The sequence below is a fragment of the Anas acuta genome, chromosome 6 (genome assembly GCF_963932015.1).
Source record: "Anas acuta chromosome 6, bAnaAcu1.1, whole genome shotgun sequence".
NCBI lineage: Eukaryota > Metazoa > Chordata > Aves > Anseriformes > Anatidae > Anas > Anas acuta.
Window position 1 is genome coordinate 21,062,005 of NC_088984.1, and position 17,278 is coordinate 21,079,282.

The window sequence follows — 17,278 nt, forward strand, 5'->3', positions numbered from 1 at the left end:
TTTTAAGGTAAGTGAAGACAGAGATGTCCTCTTTTAAATGAAAAAAAAAAAATCCTGTCATTTCACAATATGTAATTCTCCATATGCATACTGTACAACTGCAATACCAGTGCCTACCATATCTGAATTCAATCAAAAGACTCATCTGAGAAAAAAGGCTTGCCTTATTCATATATAGCATTACCACTCTGCAATACAAGCCTGTTTTTTGTGCAGATTATCTGACCAAATAAACAGTATAACTGGACATCTATGAATGCATTGTGAACCCTTTTTGAAATCTACCTCAAAAGTACCTGAACTGACTTTAGCATTCATCAGCTAATCTTGAACCTGCTAACAACCAAAATAAAATATGGCATATAGCTCAAATTTAAAACAAAATACACATTATTTTAGCTGAAAACACACCTCTTTTGTAATATGTTTAGATAATTTGCTCAACACTGGAGTGGCATGAGTATCAGCTGCATTAAAGGCATACCACGGAACTATTAAACAGTTCTTTTAAAAGACGACAGAATGTAATCAGAAGAACTTTGATATCATTTGCCATTAAGAACTATTTATTTCAAATGAATGTGTTTATTTCGAGTGAATCTCTATGCTAAGAGACAGCTCAATTCATCCTTTCAATTCTGTAGCTATTCTAGCAGTGGGTAAATCACTATATGGTTTTATATTTTCAGTGAAGAAAGTAAGGGAAATATTCAGAACAAGTATGTTTCAGAACAGGAACACACACAGTAGGATCTTTGGCTAGATCACTTGCTCCACAGATAGTTTGAGATTGCATATTTAAAGAGCTATTTAAAGATTGCTTATTTAAAGATTATGACTAGTGAGTGACTTAACTGTATTTTAGCCCTTACAGGTTGAACACAGACAACAAAGAACTGCTACTTAAACCATAGTTTCCAATGCAAGGTAGGCTAAATGAGGTGTTCAGGTAAGCAGGAACCTTAAAAACCTTGACTACTTGCAACTGTTCATATCTACTCACTAATACACAGTGATTAAAATGAGACGGAACGTCAAATACATGGCACTAAACTGCTTTATTTTGCCACACTTCCTCTGAAAGTTTTTTCTGTAATAGGTTTATTCACCATTGCTAGAGATCAAGGAGCCAGGAGAGGTAAATTTAAATTCCCCACCTCCTACTGATTCACTGTGGATTCTGACCAAACTACCTCGAGTCTGCATGTACTACAAACAGATCAATGCAGCCCTCTGTTGAACTTGCAAAATGGCACTGAACTGTGAATGGAGCAGAAGACTGGCCTGCTTAATTGGATCTATTCGCTTGGCTACTAGGTAAAACCAGGGCATCAGCTAGTGATTAAACATCTGTAACACTGACTGCTTTTAAAATACTGAATTCTTCTAACGCAAATTTAGGAAAAAACTTACTGAAGCAGCCAAAAAATTTAAATTGTATTTCAATTATTTCCAACAATTATTTCACGATGTCAGAGGAAGGTTTAAAAAAAAGTGTCACTTTTTTCTTATATGAAATTATTCATACATGTTCATATAGACAAATCTTCCAATAAGTTTTAATGAGACTGAAGCCACTGGAATTTTCCTTGCTCTCACTCAAGCATTTAAATGTGTATGACTTAAACCACTGAGGATTATTTTCCCACAGTATTGATTTTCCTTCCTAAAGAAACTTATAACTAGTCATCAAAACATCATAGGTTGATATTTTTCAGCACATAAAAATAATACTGGTAAATGAAGTAATAAATTTACATTCAATAGTTGAGTATACTGGTACTTGAAGAATCCCAATACTGGCTAGCTAGCTTTAAAAAATAGTATCCAAATTAGACTGTTGCTTCTCTGAAAATTCAGACTCCTTATTCATTTTTCTTCAATCAGCAGAATCTGACAATCACCAACATATACTGCATTTGTTACAGTCTGTGTTTTAAGATATACTATTGTATCTAAAGCTTAATGCCATGTTGGCTTTGTTTATGAAACATTTGGGGTGCAGGACCAAAACTGTGTATGAGTTGTAAATAAAAACAGTTGAAAATAACTGACATAGGTAAGACCACTGAAACTCTACTTTTCCAAACTGGTCTGGGATTCTCAAACATCTCCAGTAAGCACTAAAATTTACTACTTCTCTACCCAAGATTAGCAATGCTTTCTCCAATATATCAAGAATAGCTTCTTTAATCCAATTTTGTCGGCTTTTCTCTAATTTCAAAGGAAATCACCACCACTACTACAAACAACTCCATGATGAGAAAAGATGCAAATGGACAATCAGATTTCAGAAATGCACAGTGTGGTCATGATCTGCACTTTGACCACTTTGAACTGTGACCACGTCTGACTTTCAATTTATTTTTTTTCACAGCATAAGCAAAGCAATGATAACAAATAAAACTTAAGTGTTACAGTAAAGGTATTTCTTTTTTATTTTATTTTTTAATCTCTCTCAGTCAAAACCCAGTAATGCTTCTGAATTAAAATAAACTACAGGAATTTCCAACAGAGCTATTCTGCAGGGGGCAAACAGCAAATTATTTTTAAACCCTTTCATTTTAGTATGACATTTTACAGAATGCATTCATTGTCCCTGTCAATACACGTTGCTCATTTACTAATGTCTTCTCTTACTCTTTGCTCACCTTTCTGCAGTGGAATTCTTCCTACTGAGCTGATAACTTTCTTTCTGAGCTTATAGCAAAGCATTTTCTTCTCAGATAGGCATACAAGTCAGCATCCTGATGACACACTCAACTTACCATCAGCCCCAGGAACAATAAACCTACTACTCTAGTGCACTAGTACATTACCTCCAAGGCGACATGCATTCTCTCAAGATTGCTTCAGAATTTCCCCACCCAATCATTTTAAACAAATTACAGATGCCTGGAGCAGCTATCTGCAAGCAGCATACACACGACTGGCTCAACCTCCATCAACACCATTACCTAGCAGGCTCAGAAAAATGACACAAGAAAAACAAGGGGTTTTTTTTGGAAAATACTGAATTTCAGAGAAAGGGGAAGACAACTTCAAGTTATAAACACCAAGATATTTTGTTGATGAGGATGAGATGTAACAGAACACCAACACAACTGAACAGAGCATTACACATCTAAATCCACAGAGGATACTGCTAGAGTTTGTATCTTTGAACAAACATTTTTGGCCCCCCTCATGGTGGAGATGAGCTCATGAAACCATGTGGACTTTGATGCGATATCTATCATTTATTTTTATTAAAAGCTCCCCAAAATGCAGAGTGAAAACCTCACAAATTTCCAGTGCAATCAGACTGTAAAGAGAGTTTGCCATTCCCTCTCACAAGTGATGCAACATCAATCATGCTTCTTAGTGACAAAAGAAAAGGAAATAAAATAGTTTGAAGTACTAGCATAAGTATACCAGAGGTTTGTTGTTTAAGAGGGTGTTTTAATGTGTCTACTCAGTCATTTAAGGCCTCATTCGTATATATTTCAGCCACAATGCACATAAGGCATTTAATGCTTTCTATGCTTTTTTTTTTTTTTTTTTTTTTTTTTTTTTTTTTTAACTATTTCTGCTAAAAGAATACATTTCATGTATTTTCACTTTCAGCACAAAATGAAAAATCACAAGTAAAAGCAAGGAGACATTTTTAATGCCTGTTACAACAGAAGTATACTAACAGTGTTCCAAATATAAATACAATAATTACTTTGAGGTGAGAGCAAAAAGACAAGTAGCAGGAAAAGTGAGAAAGATAAACTAGAAATAATTGCCTTGTATTTCTCTTATTTTAAAAGATTTAATCAGTGATTCTGATTAAGATCAAGATTTGCGACATAATAGGCATAATAATGAACTGTCAATATATATAACTTTAATGTGAAGTTCTCCTTTCCTGTTTCCTCCTGCTGAACTATGATTTTGAACTTAATACTATAGAGAACATTTGAGATCTCTTTATGTTCTTAAGCTATTTACTATTATAATAAATAAGAATGGTCTCCCATCCTACGCTGCTCACAAGTATTTAAATATCTGTGGCTTAAACCAGAATCTTACACCAGAAAAGAAGTAACAACAACAACCAAACAACATGACAACAAAAGAAAGTTATAGTCATTTTCTGTATTATCTGCATGCATTAGGCAACAGACACCTTGAAAACAGGCAACTAACATATGGCAAACAGAAAGCCAAGAAAAATAGTAGCTTTAGTTTACTGCACACTTGGTATGAACATAGCGTTTTTCTTACATCCTCAGATCCACAGTTGTGCAATTATGAGATTTTTCTGTTTTCTTTTAAAGCTTACAAATAATATTTCATAAATCATAACTCTTATCTCCAAATCCTTGCATTTTCAATCCTATTACTCTTTTAGAAATGGCGGAGGAGTGAGTACTAGCAATGATCTGCACTTCCTGAAAAATAATACTCAAAAGCAAAGAATTATAACAACATATATTCAACTCCTTTCTCTTATCCTTGTCACTCGTCTTCTTCAAGTATTTTCAAAGTCTACCATGTTTAAGGGAAATCTGAACATTCTTTCCCACATTAAAACATATTACAAAATAATTATTTTGTTTAAGAAAATAGGACAAGATCACAGTACACTCCATTTCTGGAACTATTTCGTTAGATTGATATTTATTATTTCAATTCACCAGTATCATTGTAACGTTTAATATAGTTGCATTAATAGGTATCCAATCCCTTTACAACCCAGAATGTCTTGAAAGAAGAGGCCACTATACTCTGCATAATTATTTTTAGTGAGATGTCGAGCTGAAGGATGTTTTGAAAACCTTATGTTTAGTTTCATATATATTTTCCAATAATCTCAAAAATAATTCAAAAACTCAGAAGAATCACAAACAGAAAGGCAGTAAAATTGTTTCAAAATCTCATTGTTTTAGATCTGTATTTCTATCCACATTAGCATGGGTATTTGACTAAAAGCAATCTCTGAAATGCTAGTTTACCAGAGAATAGCTTTCTTTGTGGTAAATCTACAAGGAAGAACAGCTGGAAAAGCCTTGCAATTGTACATTCCAATTAAAATTGATACAGTCCAGATGTATGTTTTGTTGAAGGGAAGAATTATAAAGAAACCTTTTACTTCCAGTTAGACAACCTATTTTTTGAGAGAAGTTTCAGTGATGGTCACAGACTTCATCTTTTAACCACAGTAAGGACTACCTGTTTTAGAATAGAGCACACCAAGTAGCTTGAGCAGATTTTATATATAAGTTTGCTTTAACCTGAATTCAGGTCAAAAGTCCTTTGCAGAATACCAATAAAAATAAATTTCCTTTGTGCAACAGCATTAAATTCATGGTCTGTCTTTAAATATTCACTCATGTTAAGTAGCTTGGTCAGTTACATCCTGTGATCAAAAGAGCAGAATGATTCTTATCTTTTCTGGCTACAGATAGCAACCCAGAACAAGAAAGATAATGCATGGAAAAAAAAAATAGCCTTTCCTTATCTGTCTTGGCTGTTACCATTTAAATATTTCATGGTTAAAGCAATATTGTAAGGGATCACCAGCAACACATTTCTCAGAAAATAGTAACCTAGCAATCTTTTATGAAGACATACAAACATTTAAGTATGAAAGATTTTTTTCTATTTCTTCATGATTAAAAAGGTAATTTAAATTACACCACTGCTTGCATTAATGGGTTAGTCATATTACTGCTTTTTATTCAGCAAGCTGACAAGTAGTCCAGTGCAGCTGACACATGTAAAGAATACAAACATGTTGTGCAACCAATTTGCTCAAACAAAGTAGGACCAATTCATTTTTCTTGCAATAGAGCTGCTATACACATATTGCAGCATACTCTCTGCGTATCTATAGCAGTCATTCATACGGGATTTCAGGATGTCCAGAACTCCTGGAAAAATATCCCAAAGCAATAAGAAAGTAGATGACATTAAAGTGACAAAGTCAGCATACAGAAGGCTTCCTGCTTCAACAGTTTGAATTAACCCATATTGCATAGACAAAGACATTGATTAATGCAGCATAGCCAACACTTCTACCAAATAGTTTTTAAAGGATGAAAAATTGCTTGCCCTTTTATATTTGTCAATTCAAAAGAAAGAGTTTGTTCTGTAATGCAATTTAATTAATAGCTTCCTAACTGAAAAGTTGGAAGCTAAACTTTTGCAGAGTCAAGCGTCATATGGAAGGTAAAGAGAACTGCAAGAAGCTTAAGTGTTCATGTATGGTCTATGTCAGTAAATAAATCCTAAAAAGCAGATGATGTGAAAACACCTGGAAAAACTTGCTTTCAAGCACGGTGACGGGTCTAAAGAATCAGCAAATTCTCTCCATATAAGTGAAATATTTGACTATATCAGGATAATTTTTGAAAATGCCATACAGTCATACCCAAATGATCTGAGGATATGGCTAACTTGGGTGCAGGTGTAGTTCTTAATATGGTGCGGATGTACTTCTTAATATCAAATTCAGAGCCAGCACAGCTTTCCTCTACTTTTGTGGTTTAAGCCCAGCTTGAATACACACCAACATTATCTCACATCCAGCAAGAGCAGTGTTGGTTCAAGTTACTGGCCTAACAGACACAATTTGATCCTGTGTTCCACTCTCCAGCACCTCCATCCCTTTCCCTTGCTCCAAAAACACAGTGCAGGAAAATCTCAATAAATTACTTTCAATTCTAGCAAGACTTACTGGCTTGAGGTAGCTTTGGAATCAGTACAATCACATTCACAGTGTTGCATCTGAGCTAGAAAATCTTGACATGTTTGCTTCCATAATCAGTATGTCCATACGGTTTATCTGCTGACTGGATAAATTACCCGCTAATAAAAGAGAGCTGACTTGTTTAATAGCAATTCTCACACTAATTGGTTAAGCTTATTCCATTATTCTATATATATATTCTATATATTTCTAATAATTTACTACAACTTTCAGCTGTTAGTATGTAGAGCTTTTAGTTTACAGAAATGTATATATTGTACATGTTATGTTTCACAATATAACACCATTTACTTTTTCTACTTCAGTCAAAGAAGAAAATTCTCTCTACTAACTGAAGAGACCTTGTCTTTCCTTTCTTCTCAATAGCTATTTGGAAGGATTCTTCGAAGAAAAAGCAGAACAGAAAGTGTCATGTTTCACCATGACCACCTTCCTCTAAAGACCTTGGAAAATCCTAGTTTTATATATTCTCTTGTCTTTACATGAAACTAAACTCTGTGCCTTTCTGTTTATGTGGTATGAAAATGAAAGAATACAGGTCTCATTTACAAGACAGCCTTCACAGGCGACAAGACTGACTTGAAAACTTACTGCAGTTACCAAAATCTGAAAATATCATATATCATCATTCACATTTTTCCCCACATACATTTATTTGCATAAAACCCAAGTAAAAGTAAGTAGCCCATTTTAAAAACTACATAAAAATGAAAAAAAATCAAAGCAGCAGTAGCATTGGTTATAGCTTACAATTACATATAGTCATAATTGCAATAAAATTTATTTTTCAAAAACATGAGACCAATAGTAAGTTTTAAATTCCCTGAAGTTTGCTATCTAATTTTTATCAGCTTTTTGAAAAAAATGAGAAAGATATTGAAAAAATATTTGTTTTGCTGTTTCTCTTGCTTGTGTTGCGTTTTCAGCGTCTAAGATAATGATGTGCTCATACAAATAATGATTCTCAGTCTGATTGAGGAATCTGTATATAACCTAAATTGCTTTTTGTTGTTTTACAGAACCAGCTATTTCAAGTGTGTTCATATGAGCTACAAAATGCATACCCCCTTTTGTGAAATTAAACATACCATGATTAATAAGGTTACACTGCTTGCGATAGTTTGTCTACATTCTAATGACTACATTTACTGACTTCACCTTTACTTAAGTTCTAAGAGATTTTCTTTTCAAGATGTTGTGTCTAAATTGTTGAGTATTTGACCATTCAGTTAATCACATAACTTAATAGATGTCATAATTCAAGCAGTTTGTTTCATACAAAGACCCATGCATTATTTCAATTTTTTTTTTCCAAAGCTGCAACCGTTTTCATAAAAAACAAAGTAGTACAAGCAGTAAGTGGTTACAAATCCAAGCATAGTTTGTATTTTCTTTATTAAGAAGTTTATTCTTTTGTATAGAAGTAACATTTATTTCTCATTCCATTTTATTAAAATTCTTAGCAATGATTTATCTAATTTTAATAAAAATACAAATTTTTTAAAATATAATCTAGTACTCCCTAAACTGCAATGTTAATAACAGTTATTTTGCATCATCAGAAAGCAATATGGTTAGCCTAAAGAAACTTGCCCAATTGCTAATGTGTTAGGAAAAAAAAAAAAAAAAAAAAAAAACACTTAAAAGGCCATAGTTTCTTCCTAATTTTTTTTTGAAAATACATGATCTAGCTAGAAGTTACACTCATCATATTGAAGTAAGACTTGTTCCTCAATAGTAGAAGCTCTAGGAACTCTAATTCTTTCATTTCATAATCCTTCATTTCTATTTTGAACTCTTACTATATGAAATGACAATTCTCCAAAGATATCAGGAGATCCAAATCAAGTTTTAAAAATCCCTCAACAACGAAGGAGCTCAAAGTCCGTGACAGGAAAATTTTACTTAGGATGATGCTGAACAAAGTAGCATTGTATTAACTACTTTAAAGAACATGAAAAATCTTGATTCAAAAAGACAGAGCAAAATGTTTCGTTTATTTCTTAAGTTTTATCACTTGGAAGAAAAAAAAAATACTCATGCAAACTCTTTTAGAAAGTCAGTATAGTACTACACAATATGCATTTCTAGTTGTGATGAGCTGTTCTTATAATCTATACTATTATTATTGCTTTCTTAAACTGTTTTTCTTTAGATATTCTTACCAAATGTTACTTCTCCATTGCCAGTCTTGTCAAATAACTGAAAAGCAACAATGAATATTGCATCTGGAGTACACAAAACAGATTCAAATGCCAAAAATTCTTGATAGGAAATCAACCTACAAAGGAAAATATAGAAGTTATAAAAATGTCAAAAGATTGTTCAGAATATCTCTGGTATTTTGTGTTTGATGCTCTAGAAAGTGTTACAACCCAATTAGTATAGAAAAGGACTGAATTATTCCTATCCATCATCAACAAAATATAACTAATTCTCAGTGAGTATCTATTATTTATTAACTTGCAATTATATATTTAGGCAGACACAACTTAAAAACTTATACAAATTCTATCAGCATGAAATTTACAGACCTGTCATTACATTACTAATTTTACTACTTCTCAGTATTTCTACTGAGAAAGAAAAGGAAGTTTAATGTAAATACAACACTATACAATAAACATATTCTTAAAACAGTGCATAACATTCATTTAAAAAGTCCAAAAAAAAGTTATACTTTAATATGCATATAGAAAAAAATATTACACTTCAAATATAACATGAACTGCAAAGTCGTGTACAAGAAAGAAAAGACAAGAAAGAAAGAAACTATAAGAACATTTGGACAGTTGGACATGACCAAGGAAGCTAAGGATTGAAGTGTAACAATTGATCACAAGACTACGAGTTGTGCATGTAAGACATTCACCATACAGAAAAATGCAACTCAGGATGCATCAGGGGTGCTTTTCTGTGCGAGATGAGGAAGCAGCAGTATCACCAGATAGGGCTCTCACGACATCTCTGGAACGCTGCATACAAATCAAAGTCCTTGTGTTCAACACATATAAACTCAGACTTGAATGGATGCACAAGTAGCTTATTATGAAAATCATAAAGAATTTCTCTAGAGGAACTCAGCTTATTCTGACAAGCAGGAAAAAAAAAAAAAAAAAACATCTACAAGGGCTTTATATAAGGGCACTATATTCTTCTATATGTAGAAATGCTCTATATAAGAAAAGCTACAGAAAGATGAGCCTCAAGCTGGAAGATGAAGGATAACTGGCACAAGAACAAAATTGCATTGTGTTATCTGTAAAGATATTCAGAGTGGGCATATACTGTGGCCTTTCCAAAATGCTGCAGACAAAATCCCTAGGTTTTAACAGCAAATATGGTTTCTTAAAACTACTGTGTGATTTCACCCTTGTAAAAACAGGGGACTTAGACTGACAACTTAGAATATTCCATCCAGTTCCAAGTGTACATAATTGATCTGAATTTATAAATGTACTCTTTAGAACATATCTTAGTATAAGTACTAAATGTACTCTTCATAGAAGATCATTAGCTCATAGTGATTACTTCACATATATGCCACTTATTGTTGAAGATATACATATAAATTCTGTTCCTCTAAAAAAAAAAAAAATCAAACCACACTTCATTAGTTTATCTAGTCTTTCTCTGACAAAGTATATGCAGAATCAAGATACTTTAAACAAGATCACATATTTTAACATTCTTGCATAAATGTATCACACAGAAAAATGCAGAAAACATCGTGATTTTGAAAGGAATTAAGATATAACAAATATAGAATTATGATACTAATTTGTCACACTTTAGCCATCAAATCAAAGATGAGAAAATGGTTCTCCAGATGTGAAGTCAACTTCATCCAAATGATTATTTTGATAGATAAGGGCTTAATATCAAAGAAACAGAACATCCCTTAAAATAATTGTAAATACTATAATTTCCAAACATATCTCACAAAGGCGTACACCTGGCATTAATTCCTAACCAGGAAGCTTTGTAACAGACATAATCAAGTGATGATCTCTGTAGAATGCATTCGTAGAAGCCTGAACCTGAAAGAAGCCATTCTTCAGAGGTCTCCCTTTAACAGGGCCTACAGCAAAAGGAGATAGACACATTCAATTTCCTTTCCATACGTTCAACTTGCAATGCCTAAGAGCAAGGATCCTGTAACCCTCCATTATCAGGGTGGAGTTAACAGGAGGTAGATTACATGAAACAATGAAGCTTCCCATCCAATCACTATTCAAGTATCGTTCAGTGAAGCTGCTGTATTGTAGAGTCCATAACAACATCAAATCACTTACCTCTCATTTTATTAGTAACATTTAAAAAAAAAAACTAACTTATTTCTTCTGTACTGTTATTCTTCAAAGTAAGCCACATGGTTAAATTCTACTCTTTCTTTGTTTCATATACAACTTTTTGCTCTTTACACATACAATATAGCTTTTAGATATAATGTATAACCCTATTGTGACCATCCATTATGTGAACCATCAGCTCTCTCTTCAGGAATTCACTTAGGAACACACTTGCAAATTCAAAGAACAATATACTGATAAGCAGAGTAGCCAGAAATAAGCAATTAAAATGAAGAATCTAGAATGAATACTGTGAAATTTTGCAAGTTTGGAGGGAGAAGAAAATCTTTGATTTTACAACTTGAATACCAGCTAACATCAGATTAGACTTATGTAACGAAGAAGCTGGTTCTGGCACACTCTACGTATGAGAAAGGACACGTACCCTAAATCTTAATTTTAAAAGCAGTGCCAGTAGTCTGATGGCATAGGAATGCTTAAGTGCAGCATCAGTGAAATCCTACAGTATTAAATAGATGCCAGAGTAAGCAGTCATTTAAGGCCAAACGCAAATTTAGACCTCATCATATTAATTTATCAGAACATGCATTTGTAGCAGTGTGGAAGAAATGCTTTGAAAATGAAGAATCTCTTGTTATAAGAACTGCCGTAGGGAATTCTACTAAAGCAAACTAGTCTTACACTGTAGTAATTGGAGAAGGCAACAGTTGGAACAGTTAAGTATTAAATTACAAGCAGAAGATAAAAAATAAAAATAAATCTAAATATATTTGCATAAAGACAGTTCCAAAATGTGCTTTTTTTTTTTTCTTAAAGCAACAAAGTTAAGCCTAAATGAAGTCAACAGATATTAACAAAGAAAAGTTACAAAGAACATTTTGAGTACTTATTTGAAGGGCAAGCAAGACTAATGGTTTATGACAACAGATACAGGAATTGAATTTCGTAACAGAACCAAAGCTTCTCAGTGGCTTGCTCTGTGACCTTGGCCTGTCATTTAAGTTACAAAGGCCCGTACGGAATAGGACTGGCGATACTTCCTTGGACTTTGTAAAGCAAATTTAAGTCCTTGGAAAGATGTAATTAATGGAAATCAGTAGAAGATTACAATATTTATTCATGCTACATATTAAACTCTCTGTAGAGATGATATAAGAGTCTGGATTTTGGTATATTACGGCTCACTATAAAAGGAATATTACAAATGCAGAAGTAAACCAATTATGATGATACAGGTATAACAATCTTCAAATGAATTACTGATTAGAAAACGGGTATTCAGACAGATAAACATTTTGTATTGCAGATTATACAATAATAATTCTCTTTATTTCAATGTTTCCATATAAAATTAGATAAAGTACACTTACCCATATTTGTTTACCTCACTTCCAACATTACTCAGATTAAAAAACAAAACAAAAATACTTATATTCACAGAGTAAATAACAAAAAAGCGATGCCTCATTGTCGAGTTCTGTTGTAGCAATAAAACAGATTGACTTCTTACTGTAAAAAAGGTCCTTTTATTAAAAAAAATTCGGAAGAAACGAACACCCTAAAAGATAACCAACAGCTTTCAGAGAAACAAGACACTCAACATGTTGGTTTAGTAGTCATCAGTTAGACTTATTTCAATCTGTAACAACACAAAAAAGTACAGCATGTATTGCGAGCAGTGAAACAGGTTATTTGGATTTATCAAAATGTATGTATATACCAAACGTATTATCGAAATGCTGCAGATTTATTTTTTAAAAGGCATCATGTAATATTATGTCAAATGGGAGATCCTGTATTTGTCATTTAGTATAAAATGTAGGCAGCATATACAATTTTATTTGTAAAGCACAGACACTGCAAGTTGCTCAGAATACTGTGCAAACTAATAAAATAGTCTAAAACAAGATATAGGAAAACAAAAACATTGAAGTGATGTCAATGGTCAGAATCAGACTCACAAAACCAAGTAAGTTAAGGGACTTTCCATTTAAAGTAAGTTACATCGATCTGTTTACATATCCTATTTTAACAGCAACTTTCTATCTCTTCTCTACAACACACCCACTCCTCTCTGCATGCTTGACCTCTACTGTGGTCTATCTTAACCTCTTCACTTTAACGTGCCCATGTTTCCTACCCGAATTCAAGGCCAAAGCTAGAGGCCGAATTCAAGGCCAAAGCTAGAGGCCTACATAAAAGAAAGAAGGCTCTTCTGAAGAGCGAGTTAGAGGATAGTATCTCAGTGGAATGGACATTTATGAAATGTCATGTCACAAATGTGAGTACACAGAAAATAACTTTATATGGCAATCATACTGTATTAAGCTTATTTGTAGTTTAACTAACTTCCTCTCCATTTGTACTAATTGTCAAAATGCCTTCAAAACAAAGATTCTTTTTAAAAATGCCTTGAACTCTGCACTGTTAAACACTGTATTTTTCCCCAAGTTCCACAAATGTATAGTCTATTGTACTTGAGAAAAAGCTTGTTGTATTAAGCTTGAAGTATAATAAAATCAATAATGCATTTTAGAAGATGAAATTACCAAAGAAACTCACTCATTTACCAATGAATTACAGGCTTCTAACGGAAAGCAAAATTCTCACCCATCTTTAGTTTGATCTGCCACTCCAGCCAACAGCTGCACTGTTTTAGGATTGTAACGTGGATCTGTATAAAGTCCTAGGTATTTCTGCACAAAGTCTTCTGGGGTCATGTAATGCTCTCCATCTTTCTCAACACTGGCATACTAGAATAAAAACAAAAAAACAAAACCACACAAACAAAAGTGAATCGATTTAGACGTTAATTATTAGTGATTACCAAACTATTATTTTTACCAAGTATCGCTCAAAACAGCACACAACTGTATGCAACTGCTCTGAAACTGCAGCGTACAGTTCAACTAATAGCATACCACCACCAACCAGAACAACATCTATCCTTGTGGAATAGATGTGTACACAAACTAACCAATACCTTCTAATAAAAAGATGGTTAAACACTTTCAGAAACTGTCAGATAATTGCATAAATTTGCAGAAATTACAACCATGCTATAGCTTTTCATTTGCAGCTACACTGCGAAAACACAGCACAAATTCTTCCTTTGAATTTCAAGTGGTAGATACCTTCTAATTAATTGTTCCTAATCACTCATAATAACATTTTGAAAAACGTGTATTAGTTTTTTCTTTTTGTGAGAAGTAACTTCTCAGATTTGTTTTTCCTGAAACTAATGGCTTTCACATTTCTCTTTTAAGTAAAAATTCACACACACACTCTCTCACTCACATATACTCCCAAAAAGGTCAACTGATATGTTTTGGGTTTGAGGTTTGATTTTATTAACACATTTTCAAATAAAAAAGCACATGCAAATTTTACAATTATGTAAGTAATAAATATTAACAAAACTAATTAAGAATAAAATTATCAAGTACATCTTTCTTATTTGTACACCAAGACAACTGCCATATGTCTGTACAAGTATTCTGTTACTTTTCTTTGTCAGATCATTAATCATTGACTGTTATTAACTTTTAATTTAAAGTGAACTTTTCAACCTAACATTAATTCCGTACCCTTAACTGTCCAGTTAGGCTGGATAATACCAATCTAGGACTAAGAATGTGAGGATGAAGAAGTAGAAAGCATCACAAGTTCATTTTACAAATCAAGCCTACTTCTGAGTTACTGGAACTAGATGCATCGGTCATTCCTGTCGATAACCAATACTATCAGCCCTCTTTTTATGTGCCTTGATACAGAAGCACGAGACACTTTCTTGCTATCTACACTGGATGAATTACTTCCTTGCTATCTATAGCCATCACTGGACATTAAGTAGCATATAATATTTGAAGTCATCATCGTGTAGGAAAACTAATAAAGGGGAATTGTATTATGAAAGTTCCTACCCCTCAGGTCTTGTTTCAAGATGGCAGCACTGTTGCAGAATTTTTTTCTCATTTATGATATGACAGTAATCTTAGAAATAAAACCTAAATTTCCAGATTGGAAGATTAAATTATGTTTGCATCCTGTAACAGAGGATAAAAGCTCACAAAAGATTTCTAGTTCACTAACCTACTGTGATCCAGTCCACTTTGATGTCTGAGTTTTTCTCTGCATTTTTGTTCAGAAAAACTGTAAGAAACTTACTAAATAGCTTTAAATCCATCTCTTCTGTTCACTTTCTCCACTTGTAGATACAAAGATTTTGATGCAAATCTTCACATATACATACATGTATAACTGTCTTCCTTCTAAGATATGGAAGTCGCAAAATTCCACATCTGTTTCATGAGAATGTTGATGTGCAAATAAAGTAGTGACTTTTAATTCATTTTTGAAAAGGCAATTCACCTTCCTAGATTCTAGTCATTGAAAGTCATCAACGTAAGTGTTCTCTGCAGAAAAAGAAAAGGTAATGCCCCCCACATCTCCAAGAACTATCTATGCAACATCTATGTTTGGAAATCCAAACTTCAATTAGTAACCTTACATGTAATTTTTCAGCTGTTCCACTATACACTGCAGTTGACAGCTTTTTTTGTGAAAGAGGAACAAAACAGGTCCTCACACAGCCAGGGACCCACAGGAATTAGAATGCTAACACCACCATCTACACAACAAACCTGTTAAGATGTAACACTCCACTATGATAAAGGAGAACATTTACAGGTCTCGTGTTTTTTTCAGCTGTTATGAAACCCAGTTTCACCGTAAGAGCTTGCATCAGCATTATCGTCTCCTTAAGCATCTCCCTTAGCATCCCACCTCTCTTCCACAACACCAGCTCCTCACATCACCTCTCCCTCTACCACCTTATAGTTGTGATGACAGCTGTTTGCAAGACTGACTGTACACCAGACTACTGAACTTATCCATAATTAATGGAGGATTTCCACAAAAACGGGAACACAAAGCAATGGATAGGAATCGTTCAATTTAGCAGTGCTGCTGACATGAGATACGATGAAACTGTGGCTTTGCTGAATCAACTCATAAAGGTTCTCTTCTCAGCCATCTATAGATGTGACTTAAAAAAATGCACTGTGAAGCACAGCTCTGTTGCAATGCATGTAATCTAAATGAGGTTTTATATACAACGGACCATCAAACATGACGAGCATTGAGCATATCCTTAAGAACAACAGAATTCAACTCCATGACAATGGAAGGCCTATGAAAGAATCAAAAATCTAAATGTCTTTTTTTTTTTTTTTTTTTAAATTCAGACACCACACCAACTTACCTGAGTTTATTACAAATAGTGAATTCTTTTACAACAAAAACTGCATAGAGGAAGTTTTGTTAAAAAATTTTTGAGACTAAAATAATTAAAGGACAGAAACATTCAGCTCCACATGAGAAGGTCATGAGCTTGGCCATGAGCCAATAAATTAATGTCTGACAAAGTAGCTAGGCTATTCCCTTTTGGCAAGTATTTACAGCTTCTGTCCTTAAGTGACCTTTTCACCATACAACCTAAGTATCTTTTGCAACAAGACAACCAATTGTTAATTATACTTTACTTTGCAGATAAAATATAACACTCAAAATATGTATTTCCCTGTCTTGAATTATGGTACAATATATTCTAAAACTTACAATACATGTATAGCCTATCTCAGAAAGGCACTTCATGAATTTGCATATGAATTTTTTAAGCTTCATCACAAAATATGAGCACACAAAAAATCTATGCTATTTGTACAATGTCGTGTTAGGTAGCACCGTGCTTTTAGAAGTGATGCACTGTTTGAAAAATTGCTTAGTTTTCAGTTTAAAGTGGGGCTTTCTATCCCAATGATTTTATCTGGGCAGAGAAGAATTTCCAAAACAAGAGACCTATAGATACTCTCAACATTTTACATTATCTATTTATTTTTAAGTCTCAGATATGAGCAGGAGACCCTGGACATTTTTAAGGGGGGTAGGGGGAAGTTTCACATACAAATATTTGAAAGTCTTTGGGCTTCTTTCTCCACCTTGCTAAACAGGCTTCATTTGCATTTAGCAGATGGGGAATAATTCAGTTATCTTTCCCCAGGGTTTACTGTATCTTGCCTAAGAAAAAATAATGAAGTCTCACTAAGAAAACTGGTAATTGTTGTTCTATGCATGTATTTAATCCTGTGGATTTCTGTTTTATTCTTTTAAGGTTGTCACTGAAGTCAGAGGTTAACAAACATCTGAGAGGTAACTTATTTGATGG

General features: G+C 33.4%; 1 protein-coding gene across 6 annotated transcripts in view; it reads right to left on the reverse strand.

The window, feature by feature from the left end:
- SLC25A12 (solute carrier family 25 member 12) overlaps positions 1-17,278 on the reverse strand; it is a 50,427-nt gene that overhangs the window by 30,339 nt on the left and 2,810 nt on the right. For 3 of the 6 annotated variants that reach the window (XM_068685672.1, XM_068685673.1, XM_068685667.1), the window contains exons 3-4: positions 13,663-13,805; positions 8,905-9,020 (exon numbers count right to left, since the gene is read on the reverse strand). In XM_068685672.1, the coding sequence (XP_068541773.1) occupies positions 8,905-9,020; positions 13,663-13,805 (259 nt within the window). Of the gene's footprint in view, positions 1-8,904; positions 9,021-9,611; positions 12,629-13,662; positions 13,806-17,278 lie in introns of those variants that run through there. The other 3 variants (XM_068685670.1, XM_068685669.1, XM_068685668.1) reach the window with 3 other exon arrangements.